Raw genomic sequence first — 13,990 nt, forward strand, 5'->3', positions numbered from 1 at the left:
GGCTCTGCTTCTGGGGGTCAGTCACACACCAAAAACAGTAGGGGTCATCCTTAGGGTAAAAAAAGAGAGAGAGATAGAAATGGGGTTTAACCTCCACTCAACACAAATTACAGTAAACTTCGCATAAAACCGTTTAGACCCTTTGATCCGGCACGTTTTTCTTATTAAATTCCTGTGCGTAACTCAAATTTCCTAATTCGGATCTTTGCTCAACTCGGATCAAAATGTTCGGTCCATTTGATCTAATTATAGCTTTTTCCTTCGCCTAAGTATGTTCAGAATTTGACTAAGTCAGTTTCGTACCGATGGCCTAAAACGCACAGAGCCCCAAAATATTTTCCCCTATCATTTTGACTCAAATCAGCCTATTTGACACAACGCAATAATAGGCTGTCTGCTGTACGAGATACTTTCCGGGAAAATTTAGGACATTTTTCAAAGATGGCGACAAAATGGAAGTTATCTACTCGCACCAAAACGGAAGTTATCTACTTGCACATACGAACAAAAGCTTGAAATGTGTCGTTGAATTATTTGTTTTCCGGCTCTTGCAGTTTATTTCTAATCAAGCTAAAATTGAATTTCGGTCTTCAGCTAACTCGGATCTTCGCTTAACTTAGATAAAATTGGTCAGTCCACTTAGATCCAACTTATGCGAAGTTTACTGTAGGTCATTTCGTGACTAACACATGGTTCAATTTTATTTCAAGAATTCGGTTGTGCGTAGGTGACTTTATTTAGCAATGGGTGGAAACCAGAGGACCTGGAGAAAACCCACAAGGTTGGACAGGCGACCCTACACCTTGTCACGTACAACCACGGAATTGAAACCCCGCCAGTTGACTCAATGACAGACTTTATGATACAGCACGCACATGCTAACCATTTGGCCATTCAACCCTGAGAGTAAAAGGAATAAGTATGTAAAGTTTCAAGACGATCACTTAAGAATTACAGCCTGTAGGCGACACACCCACACACGCAATCACAAACACACACACACACACACAGACAGGAGCAACGGCAATATACGTCCACATCTAGGTCCACATCTAGAAACCGGAGGTATAAAAATGACAAAACAATCAATTTCAGCCCATGTGAATTTTATTTTTACAATTCTTTATAGAAAGAAAAACAGTTACATAGTTTGCATTACCTCTTATTTTATTCATCCACTCACTGTTTCACTCACCCATTTTTTCCCTTTCATTCACTCATGCTTCCCATGATTATTTTTTTTCCTCTGCCTTTTCCAGTAACTTTTTCTTGAAATGTTTTCTCTTCCTTTGTAGTTTGATGTCTTTTTCCCATTGCTTTCTGTACATTGTATATAACCTCATAGCTGCCTGAGCATCTGTAACCTGAAAAACATGAGTCCAAGTGTTAGTGGATTGGGTTAGGTCATCAACATATTAAAAATATTTGAGAAAAATGTCTCCCTACATACACCTGTTCCTGGGTGTAAGCAAGTTTATTTTACACATATCTCTGCCTATCCACAAAATGTTTTTCAAGTTTTAATAAGAAAATGAAGAAAATTGTGGAAAATGGACCAATGCACAAAAGGGCTATCACAATGTACGGCTAGACTTCATTGTGAACATATTTTAAACCATCAGTTGCCAGGCGAGATATGCCCACATTTTGGAAGAGATGGACAGAGAACAAGCGATTTTTCGTACAATCAGGGGCCATAATCCAGAAAGTTATGGTCTGAAATGTGCAAATATCGAAAGGGACTGAGATCTTTGGGATATAAAGATATTTTTAAGTTTCATCAAAATGGATACACATTTTGCGTATAAAGTCCGGCCATTTTGTTGTGCAGTCTGTTTCGATTCCCCCCTTCATTATGGTGGAATAATGATATATTTAAACAGTTTTAAAATCGCATAAAAAATTGTGACGTCTAGAGAATCCACAAACTAAAGAGCATGATTTTTCATGCAATCAGGGGCCGTAATCCAGGAACTTATGGTCTTATATGCGCAAATAGCAAAAGGAACCAAGATCTTTGGGACATAAACATATATTTTAATTGTGACCTCTATGATGGTCCACAACCTTGATATACCATATGTTTACACTATTTGCGTACTAGGGGCGGCCATTTTGTCCGGATGTTTTGGTCCGATTTTCACAAAATTCGAATTCAACCAACATTACAGTGTAACAGTTATATATTTGAATGGGTTTTTTTTAATTGGATAATAATTGTGAACTCTAGAGGGACCACAAGTTAAAAACACGATTTTTCGAAATAATCAGGGGCCATAATCCAGTATGTTAGGTTCGGATATGCACGATTATCGAAAGAAATCAAGATCTGTGTGATATAGACACAAGTTTAAAGTTTCATCAAAATATGATAAAATTGTGGCCTCTAGAAGGTCCACAACCTTGATAAACCATATTTCTACACTATTTGCGTACGAGGGACGGCCATTTTGCCGGCAGTTTTGGTCCAATTTTCACGAAATTCAAGCTCATCAGGGTGTAACGGTGATATATTCACACAGTTTTTTTAAATCGGATAAAAATTGTGACCTCAAGAGGGACCACAAGCTAAAAATGTGATTTTTCGTACAATTAAGGGCCATAATTCAGGAAGTTACGATCTGATATGAGCGAATATCAAAAGGAACCAGGACCTTTGGGTTATAAACATGTATTTCAAGTTTCATAAAAATCGGATCACAATTGTGACCTCTAGAGAGTCCACAACCTTGATATACCATATGAATACACTATTTGCTTACACAGACGGCCATTTTGTCCGGCAGTTTTGGTCGGATTTTCACAAAATTCGAATTTGACAAACATTATGGTGCAACAGTGACATATTTGAACATTTTTTAAATTTGATAATAATTGTGACCTTTAGAGTGACCACATGCTAAAAACGTGATTTTTCATACAATCAGGGGCCATAAGTCAGGAAGTTACGGTCCAATGTACGCAAATATCGAAAGGAACCAATATCTTTGGCTTATAAACATGCATTTCCAGTTTCATTAAAATCAGATGAAAATTGTGACCTCTAGAGTGTCCACAAGCTAAAAACATGATTTTTGGTACAATCAGGGGCCATAATCCATGAAGTTATGGTCCGAAACATGCCAAAATTGAAAGGAACTGAGATCTTTGGATGATCGGATCGTCAAAATCGGATAAAAATTGTGACCTGTAGAGTGTCCACAAACAAATTGTGGACAGACGGACGGGGGCGATGACTAATATACATGAAAATAGTTTACATTAAATTCTAATAATTCCAGGAAGCCATCTTGTTACTGAGCACCTGAAAGATAATTCATTTCTATCAAAAAATTTAAGTAACATGATTTTATTCAAGTCTGTTAAGATGATAGATCATGTCACAAGAACTTACAGAGTTATGTTCCCCTTCCTGTATAGAGACACCAATGACTTCTTTTGTCAGTTTTTTCAGTGATGGTGTTCTAAAGCCAAATAAACTTCGATAACCCTTGTACTTGGATGTATCTCGAATATTTTTCTTATCATGTTGAAGATAGAGTACCTGAAAATAATAATTAAGAGCTATTTTACAAGGATAACATTTAATAAGAATCTTCATACAACTAATATTAGCAACCATATTTCAGTTATCTGAAATCGTTAAAAAAACAAAACACAGCTATACATATAAATTCTATATTCAAAGACATTCATAGCAAAGATAGGTTGTCAGACACTATCATCTGGGCAGTTAATAAAGGATGTTGTATTGAGAATCTTTTAGGTAATTTAAAAGTAAAATATCCTTGGTGCACTGACAAGATTCTATGACATAATCAAGTTATAAGTAATTATCAGAAACTGTCATAATTTTAAGTACAACAGCAAAAAAAAAAAAGTTCTACAGAGTAAGCAAGGGCCATAACTTTAGGATTAATAAATGGAAATTATTGAAATTTCAAGTAGAGAGGAAGAGAACCTTTTTTGATAGAAGTATCGAACCAGCGGTTGCCAGGTAAGATAGCCCACATTTTGCAAGAGATGGATAGAGAACAAGCTAAAAAAAAAAAAAAGCAATTTTTCGTACAATCAAGGGCCATAATCCAGAAAGTTATGGTCTGAAATGCGCGAATATCGAAATGGACTGAAATGACATACTTTATACTATTTGCGTACAAGGCGTGGCCATGTTGTTAGGCAGTTTCGGTCCGATTTTCAAACTCGACCGTCATTAGGGTGTAACGGTGATACATTTAAAAGCTTTTTAAAAATCAAATAAAAATTGTAACCGCTAGAGTGTCCACAAGCTAAAATCAGGTGCCATAATCCAGGAAGTTACAATCCGATATGTGCAAATATCGAAAGGAACCAAGATCTTTGAATTATATTCATACATTTTAAGTTTCATCAAAATTGGATAAAAGGTGTGACTTCTAGAGTGTACACAACCATGGGGTTCCACGTCGGCCGTATATGCCGGTCAGGACCTAGGGCTATGGAAAATGAGCGTAACTAGAGCTGACCCAACGGCCATTTTGCATGCCGGAAAGAGAGCCTTTTTTTTTCAAAACCCAATTTTCAAACATGGCTACGATCGACCTCTACAATACAATTATACGGCCTGTACAGAATAATCCACACGTATAGAAGCCACATAATCTCGTGATTGGTGTTATAGAGTTGTATACAGTCGTCAACAGATTATACTGAGTGTTGTGTTGATAATGATGAGTGTCCGGTAGTAGAACAATAATAGTTAATTGATATGTGGGAATCTAATCAATGGCGTGAAGCGGCCCATTTTTAATCATTCACGTATTTTCCATGTCATAAGAATTTTCTACAACAAAGCCGTTTACCGCTATTACGATCACGCACGATGTAAACGAGGTTATTATGATCTTCGAAATTTGAATTCAACCTTCTTTGATGTGCAACAGTGATATATTTAAACGTTTTTTTTTTAAAATTGCATACAAATTGTGACTTCTAGCGGGTCCATGAGCTAACTAGGCTGCCAGGCAAGATATGCACGCATTTTCCAAGAGATGGATAGAGAACAAGCTAAAAACAAAAGCGATTTTTTGTATAATCAGGGGCCATAATCGAGAAAATGATGGTCTGAAATGCGCAAATATCTAAAGGGACTGAGATCTTTGGGATATAAAGATATGTTTTAAGTTTCATCAAAATCGGATAAAAGTTGTGACCTCTAGAGGTTCCACAACTTTCGTATAACATATTTTTACACAATTTGCGTACAAAGAGCAGCTAAGTCGGGCGGTTTCGTTTCGAATTTCCCGAATTTCGAATTCAACACTCATAATTGTGGAATGGTGATATACTCGAACTTTTTTTTTCGTACCATCAGAAAGTTACGATCCGATATGCATGAATATCGAAAGGAACCACGATTTTTGGATGATAAACATGTATTTCAAGATACATCAAAATCGGATCAAAATTGTGGCCTCTAGAGGGTCCACAACCTTGATACAGCCATTTTGTCTGTCAGTTTTGGTCCAATTTTCACAAAATTCAAACTCAACCGTCAATAGGGTGTAACGGTAATATATTTAAACGGTTTTTGAAATTGGATAAAAAAATTTACCTCTAGCGGGGGCCACCAAGCTAAAAACATGATTGTTTCGTACAATCAAGAGCCATAATTCTGGAAGTTACCATCTGATATGCGCGAAAGGAACCAAGATCTTTGGGTTATAAACATGTATTTCAAATTTCATCTTAATCTGATCAAAATTGTGACCTCTAGAGGATCAACAACCTCGATATACCATATTTTTACACTATTTGCGTAGGAGGGGTGGCCATTTTGTCTGGCAGTTTTGGTCTGATTTTCATGAAATTTGAACCCAACTATTATTACGGTGTAACAGTGATATATTCAAACGTTTTTTTAAATCGGATACTAATTGTGACCTCTAGTGGGACCACAAGCTACAAAACGTGATTTTTCGTACGATCAGGGGCCATAATTTAGGAAGCTAGAATACGATATGCGCAAATGTCGAAAGAACCATGATCTTTAGGTTATAAAAAGACATTTCCAGTTTCATCAAAATCAGATGAAAATCGTGACCTTTAGAGTGTCCACAAGCTAAAAATGTGATTTTTCGTACACTCAGGGGCCATAACCCATGAAGTTTTGATCCGATACATGGCAATATCGAAAGGAACCAAGATCTTTTGGAGATAGACCTATATTTCAAGTTTAGTCAAAATCGGATAAGAATTGTGACCTATTGAGTGTCCACAAACAAATTGCGGATGGACAGACGGACGGATGTCTGGAAGAACAGGGGTGACAACAAAATGTGGGCGTACAAAAAAGGAGCAAGGACAATAATGCTAAAGAAATAATTTATGGAAACTGTCCAATTTTGATAGGATTCTTCATTTCACTAACTTAAGAAATTATAAAAATTTCAAGCAGATCGATTGATAACATTTGTTATTAGAGCATTCAAAAGATTTTGCTTAGTGAACAAGGGCCATAAAAAACAGAAATAATGAAATCAACATGAAGATCGGGTGATAAGTTTTGTATTGAGTGTATACAAGATTTTATAAAGTGATCAAGGGCCATACCTCTAAATGTATGGTGTTTTCATTCTCAATTTACCTTTCAATCATTATAGTGCATTCTAATAAATTGACTGTAATAAACCTTTAAATTTTAAATAATTAGTTATGGTGTATTCTGCTAAACTTACTGGTACTTAAATACCTCTAAATCATTAGTTATAGTGTTTCCTATTAAACTGACTTTAACATACCTTTAAATCATTACTTAATGCATGTCCTACTAATATTCTTCCCTTTAATATTTGACTGACTTCTTTCTGTACTGTGAAAAAATCTTCACCTGAAATAATACAATCACCAAATGGAAACCAATAGGACATAATATAGTAGACACTTTGTGTTTCCATCTACATGTATCATACTAACCCAGGATGTAAACTGTTGCCATTAGCTACATTTATAAATGAATGGCGAAATGTGTATCATTCCATCACCAAGTGAAGCACAGTACTGGTATGTCTACTGTACATTTTCATAACAGCATCATATGCATAAATTATACATGAATAAACAGACTTATGTTTACTTATTGTTATTACTTTATAAAAATCAATGTCCAGTCTTTGCATGGAATAAAACATAATATATTATGTTCATCTATAAACTTCTATTAAATCTTACAAACAAACCTCCACATTTCTCAAATATAAGGTCTGAAAACTTGAATTCTCTAATTGGTTGTTTACCAAAATAATGTATAGTTACGTTATAGAGAGATAAACAACAGGCATTAATCAAGAATATGACATGTACTAGAGCTTAACCTGTTACAATTGCTAAATTAACACGCATATTCAATGCCGATTAAAGTGGACTCTCACTTTAACATAGATATATCAAATTTGGTTTGACACAGATAAATCTTTACTTTAATGCTTCCATGCAGGGCTCTATAACTAAACAGAACTTGTACAACAAAAAATTGAAATAACATAAAAGAGCAAGACAATTCAACCATTTCTTTTTTTGACCCAGATTAAGATTTCTCCTTTAGTTCAATCGTCATGGAATTTTTATTATCAGAAAATCACTGCTATTCAATCTGATATTAATCAGTTTTCATACTTTAAAATCCATTTTCCTACGTACCATCAGCAATGTTTTCTGGTGTTATACCACTAACAAATGTCCTATAATCTATAACAGGTTCCATTGGTTTAACATATTTATCATATAAACATTGACCATATTTGTTTACAATTGACACCCTGGCAACCATACTTTCACTACCATTAACCCCGACACCAACCATTTCGCAATCCATAGCAACAATTTTAGTTAATCTACAATGAAATATGGGAATTAGTTTGGTTATATAAGAAAGACAATATTTGGGTTTTCAGATACTGCTGTGCCATTCAATAACGACCGCATAATCTTTTTTTATTTAAAAAAAAATTCTGATCATTCTTATAAACTATCGTATGTCTAATCAAAATTTAACTATAAACAGATGATGCGATAAATGGGAGTATTCAGGATTGTTAAAGCCTTTAAAAATATTAAGTAGACAATAATTGTGATACACTGATTTTTTTATGTTTTCTTAATGTCACAGCCGATTATTGGTGAAACCTGTGAGACTTAGTATACACAGTGTCTCCCTACCCAATCCCTCCATCCTATCTTATCTCGGGGTCTGTCAAAAACATTTTCATATTGGAATATGTATGTATTAATGTTAATCTTGATCATAACCTACCCTTCAAAAGAACCAGTTTTAATAAGCTGAGAAGCTGTGTCTTGGTACTTAGGATTGGCCGCATCTTGTAAACGTTTAGCCTTTCTTGCTTCAATATCTAACAACATTTCATCAACGCCATCAAACCAAATATCTGGTTCTCTAGAATATAATCATCATTTAAATACATACAGTTGTATATTAATACAACAGACATCCTTCTGATGGTGATGCCATTCCATTTTCTTGTGTGTTTTGGACTAGATTTGGTGGCCTTCTGTCAGTGGAAACTTGGATAATCTAACAATTAATTAATAATACTGAATCTATAGACACTAAAATATCTAATTCTGAGTAAAATATCGTGTTTGCTTCAGTTACAATAAAATATAACTTACTCAGCTTCCTTGGCTTTTACTATCTCCCCAGCATTCTCTTTTCTTATTTTATTTTCAGTAATCTGTTTAGTTTTTGCTAGGTCACTACCTATGATTCTTTTCTTTGCACCTGGTTTACCTTTCGCTTTTGTTGGTATCTTGTCTTTAAGCAGTGTCTGTGGATTAATTGATATATAAAACATTTAGCAAGTACTTATTTCTTATAAGATTTACATTTACATACAGAAAATTTTAAAAGAAATGAAATCAAATGGGGTTTAAAGTCCTACTGTTCTGCTCCAACTGGGCTAATGAAGACAGAAATCTCAGAAGGACTTTGTTTAAGAGAGGTGGTTTGGGGTCAAATGGTGTGCACTTTAAATCATAAGTTCTGTCATTAATTAACTTATTGTGGTTCAATCCTACATTAAAGATCACCCTGTCTAACATTGTGGGCTTTTCTCTGGCTCCCACCAATTACTATTATAAATACCTACATGTATGCATATATTATCAAACAAATCATCACATATTTTTCTGTATAATATTCTGTTGAATTTTAAACACCTATTATTGATAGGCCTACAAAACCTTAATTATGTGTAGTGTAAGGAATGTTTCATAAAATAAGTATCCAGTTAATAATAAGTACTGATATCAAATCTTTAAACAGATTTCTAAAGATTTAATACACAGTGAGTACTGATAATACTTCTGCCTACTCTTCCTTAAATTTCAACTGCCAATGCTTTTTTTTACTCGTACGGTAAGACAATGTGTACACATCACCTCAAATTTTTCGTCCATCCAATTGACTATACTAATGTCCAAAAGAAAGTATAAACTGTGCATTTCGTCCTGTTTCAAACAAAGTCATTTTTCCATTGTATGTGGTATTTGGGTACAATGTCCATTTGTTTTGTCGTTTATTTGCTTAGAAATATTGAGTTTGGACGCACGAGACATGTTCAGTGTAGTTTTATCACATTTTTTTTTATTAAAACAAAACTTAGTCATATTTTTAGTGTGTATACTTTCTTTTGGACATTAGTATAGATATTATTTCCTTGCAATGACATCCATCAGTCACCAGTGACAAGGGGAAACCTGACTGGAAAATTATATGGGACTTTCTAGCTAATACCAGGATAGAACTTGATACCTATTGGTTAGTGAGACACCACCACTCACTAAGTCATTGCGAATAAGCAATGGTACAACATTAATACAAGTGTAAGTAATAAATATTCATTATATTCATATAATTACATGTACCTTATGCAGGATCTTCCAGTTATTTGAAATTTCTTTTGGTATTTGAACTCTTTTTACATCTTTTTCAATTTGTTTTATTTCAGGTGAAGATTTTTTTTCTTTCATTTTCATTTTCCTTCTCTTTAATTTGTTCAATTTTTTCCACTTTTTCCCAGAATGGGTTTGTTTTTCTGAAGACACAGTTTTGTTATTTTTCCTTATTTCTAAAGTTCTAACTCCTTTTCTGTTTTTTTTAATTGCTGATTTATTATCACTCAGGTTTTTCGTAGCATCAACTAACACTTTTATTTCAGGTGTTTGAGGTACAAACTCATTTTTGGAGTTGCTTGCCTTTATTGTAGGCCTACTACTTTTATTTCCATTTTTATTCAGCTTTTTCTTTTTTGTAGCCACTGGAATCTGACTGCTTTCTTCTGATTTTCGTTTCATATTCTGCGTCATAATCTGAAAAAGAGGAATGTAATGTAGAACATAAATCAGTGTTTGTCATGTGTGTGCATGAGGAGTTGTGGTTTTGAGGGGTTGGGTTGGGTTAGGGTGGAGATAGCTACAGTACGAGCAAGTATCTAAAGAAGTTGAGATATACTGCTTTGTTAATTTTTGGGTACGATTGGATGCCTATTGGATCTCTATTAATACATGTAACATCTTAAAAATAAGTCAACTTTATACAAACATACCCAGTTTTGTTTATCAGTAAATATTGTCAATAATGTTAATCAAGCGGTGGTTATAAAATAATTTGAACGACCATTCACAATTATGGTGCATTAGTCATGTGCGACATATAAAGGTTCTCTACTTGCTATTTCAAATTGTTTAAAATGATGTTAAGACGTCAAACCTATTTTGCTTCCAAATGTCGGAGGGGGGGGGGGGGCATACAAAAGGGATGTAACTGTATTTGAAAGTTAAGTCTCAAGACTGGATCTTTCATTTTCTTTTAAAATGTGTAACAATTGACTAATTTGGCACTTGCAAGATCGAGACTAGAGTCAATAATGTACTAAAAATAGACACTACATCGAGTTAATCGAAAGAAGTGTTGAACTAGACAATTTCCAAATTACACTCTCTAAAATTCATTCGCCAAAACTTTCACAGTATCATCAATTTGATCGCCAATAAAAAGAATTATCTTATCGCCATTGGCAAATGTCTAGGGCGGTCACTTAGTAGGCCTATCTCTTATCTCGAGACACGCAGGGTCGAGAGATGAGGTTTCTTATCTATACTATAGGGTGGAGGTAGGTCTACATTACATATAATGTACACATAATGTTCAGTCCCAAAAAGTTTTCAGCATTAATTTGGTTGCTAGCTCTGACGTTAGTACATGTGTTTATAGTAATAAATCACCTAGCTACAAGAAAGCATAGCTAAAACGTTGAGATAACTGATGTGCTTGTTTTTAGCTATGATCGGATGCCTTTAGTTTAAGCTGGCAAACTTAACTTCGTTCTTAATGCATGTAACACAACACCTTAAAAATAAGTTAGTTTTATACTATTAGGACTTATTAAAAATATTCAGCCCAATCTAGTGAAACAAGATATTGTTAGGAAAGTGAATCAAGCATTGTTTTTTTTTATCAAAATTGATACAGACCGACATTCATAATTACGGTGCATTAGTCCGGTGAGACTTGTATCACTTAATTAAATCACTATCAGGTTAGTACTTCTCGCAAATTTGGATTTGTTGTTGTACATGATATATATTTAGCTCCACCTTCATGACGTAAAGATGTCAAATTTAAAATGCTCCGTAAAGTCAGCTATTATCACTTCATATTCATAGCCATAGGATTATATGCTTAAATTGTAGTTGGATGTGGCAGAACTTGTTTTGAAGAAAAAAATGTCAGTTTTGTTTATTGAAATCTGTCTGATCTGCATTTGACTTTGCCAGGTGGATCTATATAGTACCATCTCTTATCTCGAAACACGGATGGTTGAGAGATGAGGTTTCTGCTCATTTCTCTTTTTTGGGAAGTCTGTCTGGGTGGGACATTAAGTTCATTAACCATATTTTTTTAACCCACGGCACCACTTTAACCACACCGATAAAACCAGTCGGGTGTAGATCAGTGGCTAAACGTAGCTTTTTCCATTAACTATCTAACTATACTATTATACTAACACTAAATTGATAAGCGGTTATTTACCATACATAAATGTTTTTATATTCAAGACTGACATGTGTTTCTATTTTTCTAAGGGCCCAAACTAGAGTTACCGTTCATTATAGTCTCGGTTTTCTGGACACTAGGATTTCGTCGTACGTATTGAGTTATGTTCGTAGTACGTCAAAGTTAAAAGATTCCATTTTTCTATTTTGTATATAGATCTGTAGGCCTACTGATATTTGTTTTTAAAAAGATAAAATAGCTAGAAAAATAAAATTTAATTAAATTGATTAGGAAATGAAATGTTCTTTATGTGTGACATTCGTGACACCCATGGAGATATGCACCTCTAACATGGTGGCTGAAAGCGTCCATTTAGATCGGCGTGTTTCTAGATACAACTCGAGAGTCGCCGTTAAGCCAGCACGACGAAAAAGGCGCCGATCGGCCGATCGTACTGCCTTATCGGCGACCCGCGACTTTCACAACACGAGAGTCGCCGTTAAGCCATGCACGCGCCGAAAAAGTCGCCGAAAAAATCGGCGCCTTTTTCGGCGCCCTTTTCGTCGACTTGCTTAACGGCGACTTGCTTAACGGCGACTCTCGCCTCAGAAGTTTATAGTTAGTTACATCGCAATTGCTACATTTTACTTCTTGTATATAAAATCAGAATGGAGGAGATTTTGGATGGGTATGGGCTGTCTAGCTATATCAACATTTTCAGTGACACTAGGGCAAATTAAAATTTATGAGTGTTACAGACACGTGTACTTTCAAAACCTGTTTAGTTACACTGGAATTAGATTTAAAATGTAAACGTCTTTATATCACTAAATATTTTCCCATTGATTTAATGTTAATTCTCATATCTTGGACCAGCTCTAACTTTTTCCCAAATTTTCGTTGGGTAGAACGCTTTCTGCCACAGATGGAGCAACTTGTGGCAAACTGTTGCACAAAAGCAATGAGGTTCACAAGTAGAGACAAGTAAACATGCAATTTTCGGCCCTACATTTCAATCTAACCAACCTCTCAAAAACATGAATATTCACCAAAACCTAGCAGAAAATGTATTTTCAAACCCCTTTCTTCGATTCTACACCACAAATCGCCATGCAAAATGGGGAAAGGGAAAGGGGAGAGAAAGACTAAAAATAACTTTCGCCCTACATTGGTGGGTGACGGCGTAGAAATATTTGGTAATTTGTGTCCATATACAAGAATTAAAATGTAGCCATTCCGCATGTAACTAACTATAAACTTCCGAGGCGAGAGTCGCCGATCGGCGCCTTTTTCGTCGTGTAGCCATTCCGCATGTAACTAACTATAAACTTCCGAGGCGAGAGTCGCCGATCGGCGCCTTTTTCGTCGTGCTGGCTTAACGGCGACTCTCGCGTTGTATCTAGAAACACGCCGATCTAAATGGACGCTTTCAGCCACCATACTCTATGGTGACACAATAAACCGTTTAATGATTGACAATATTGCGAAAGAAGGTGTGAGTAACGCCGTTACTATCAAAATCCAAATACACCGAATTAATTATTTCCGGTTACGCGTTGATTATTTTCACTCGGCAAACCTCAGCAGATTCCGCCATTGGAACTTCTTTCAAGTTCCCGAATTACCAACGGCGTTGCCCATGACGACGCCTTGTGAAGAATGTTTTTCTTTCAAGTTTCATCCGATTTTCTTCAAACAAGTACAACTTAAATTTGCACCGAAAATTCTACACACGCTTCGAACGACTCAATTTTGATAACTTGTTTTTAAAAGCGGCAAATTTTCCTAATAAGTAAACCGGTGTCGCATTGCAATTGTGTAGGCGAAGACCACATAGATATCACTTACCGTCATACATCCGAGGCTAGATGTAGAGTAACGGAATCTCCGAGGTTTGCCGAGTGGATTATTTTAATCTGATGTACCAATGCAATTTGT

The 13,990-nt window shown here is 35.3% G+C and overlaps 1 protein-coding gene across 4 annotated transcripts; it reads right to left on the bottom strand.

Moving 5' to 3' along the window:
- Nucleotides 1-1,089: 1,089 nt before the first annotated feature.
- Nucleotides 1,090-13,610, bottom strand: LOC126828602 (RNA exonuclease 4). 4 transcript variants are annotated; one of them, XM_050558474.2, is made up of 8 exons: nucleotides 13,515-13,610; nucleotides 9,922-10,365; nucleotides 8,668-8,822; nucleotides 8,291-8,431; nucleotides 7,678-7,871; nucleotides 6,780-6,868; nucleotides 3,395-3,544; nucleotides 1,090-1,364 (listed from the first exon to the last, which is right to left on the bottom strand). In XM_050558474.2, exons 2-8 carry the CDS (start codon nucleotides 10,360-10,362, stop codon nucleotides 1,233-1,235), a joined length of 1,302 nt encoding a protein of 433 aa, XP_050414431.2. In that variant the 5' UTR covers nucleotides 10,363-10,365; nucleotides 13,515-13,610; the 3' UTR covers nucleotides 1,090-1,232. The 4 variants fall into 4 exon arrangements, with proteins under 4 accessions (XP_050414431.2, XP_050414428.2, XP_050414430.2 ...); XM_050558471.2 differs by lacking the exon at nucleotides 13,515-13,610 and adding an exon at nucleotides 12,089-12,311; XM_050558473.2 differs by lacking the exon at nucleotides 13,515-13,610 and adding an exon at nucleotides 12,160-12,296.
- Nucleotides 13,611-13,990: the final 380 nt, after the last annotated feature.

The sequence above is a fragment of the Patella vulgata genome, chromosome 7, assembly GCF_932274485.2.
Source record: "Patella vulgata chromosome 7, xgPatVulg1.2, whole genome shotgun sequence".
Lineage (NCBI taxonomy): Eukaryota > Metazoa > Mollusca > Gastropoda > Patellidae > Patella > Patella vulgata.

Bases quoted from the DNA above. Each gene is read 5' to 3' on its own strand.
- LOC126828602 (XM_050558471.2), bottom strand. The intron at 8,432-8,667 runs GTAAGTTATATT...ATTATATTCTAG, and splicing joins GTAAAAGCCAAGGAAGCTGA to AGAACCAGATATTTGGTTTG. The intron at 7,872-8,290 runs GTAGGTTATGAT...ATTTCATTGTAG, and splicing joins AAAACTGGTTCTTTTGAAGG to ATTAACTAAAATTGTTGCTA.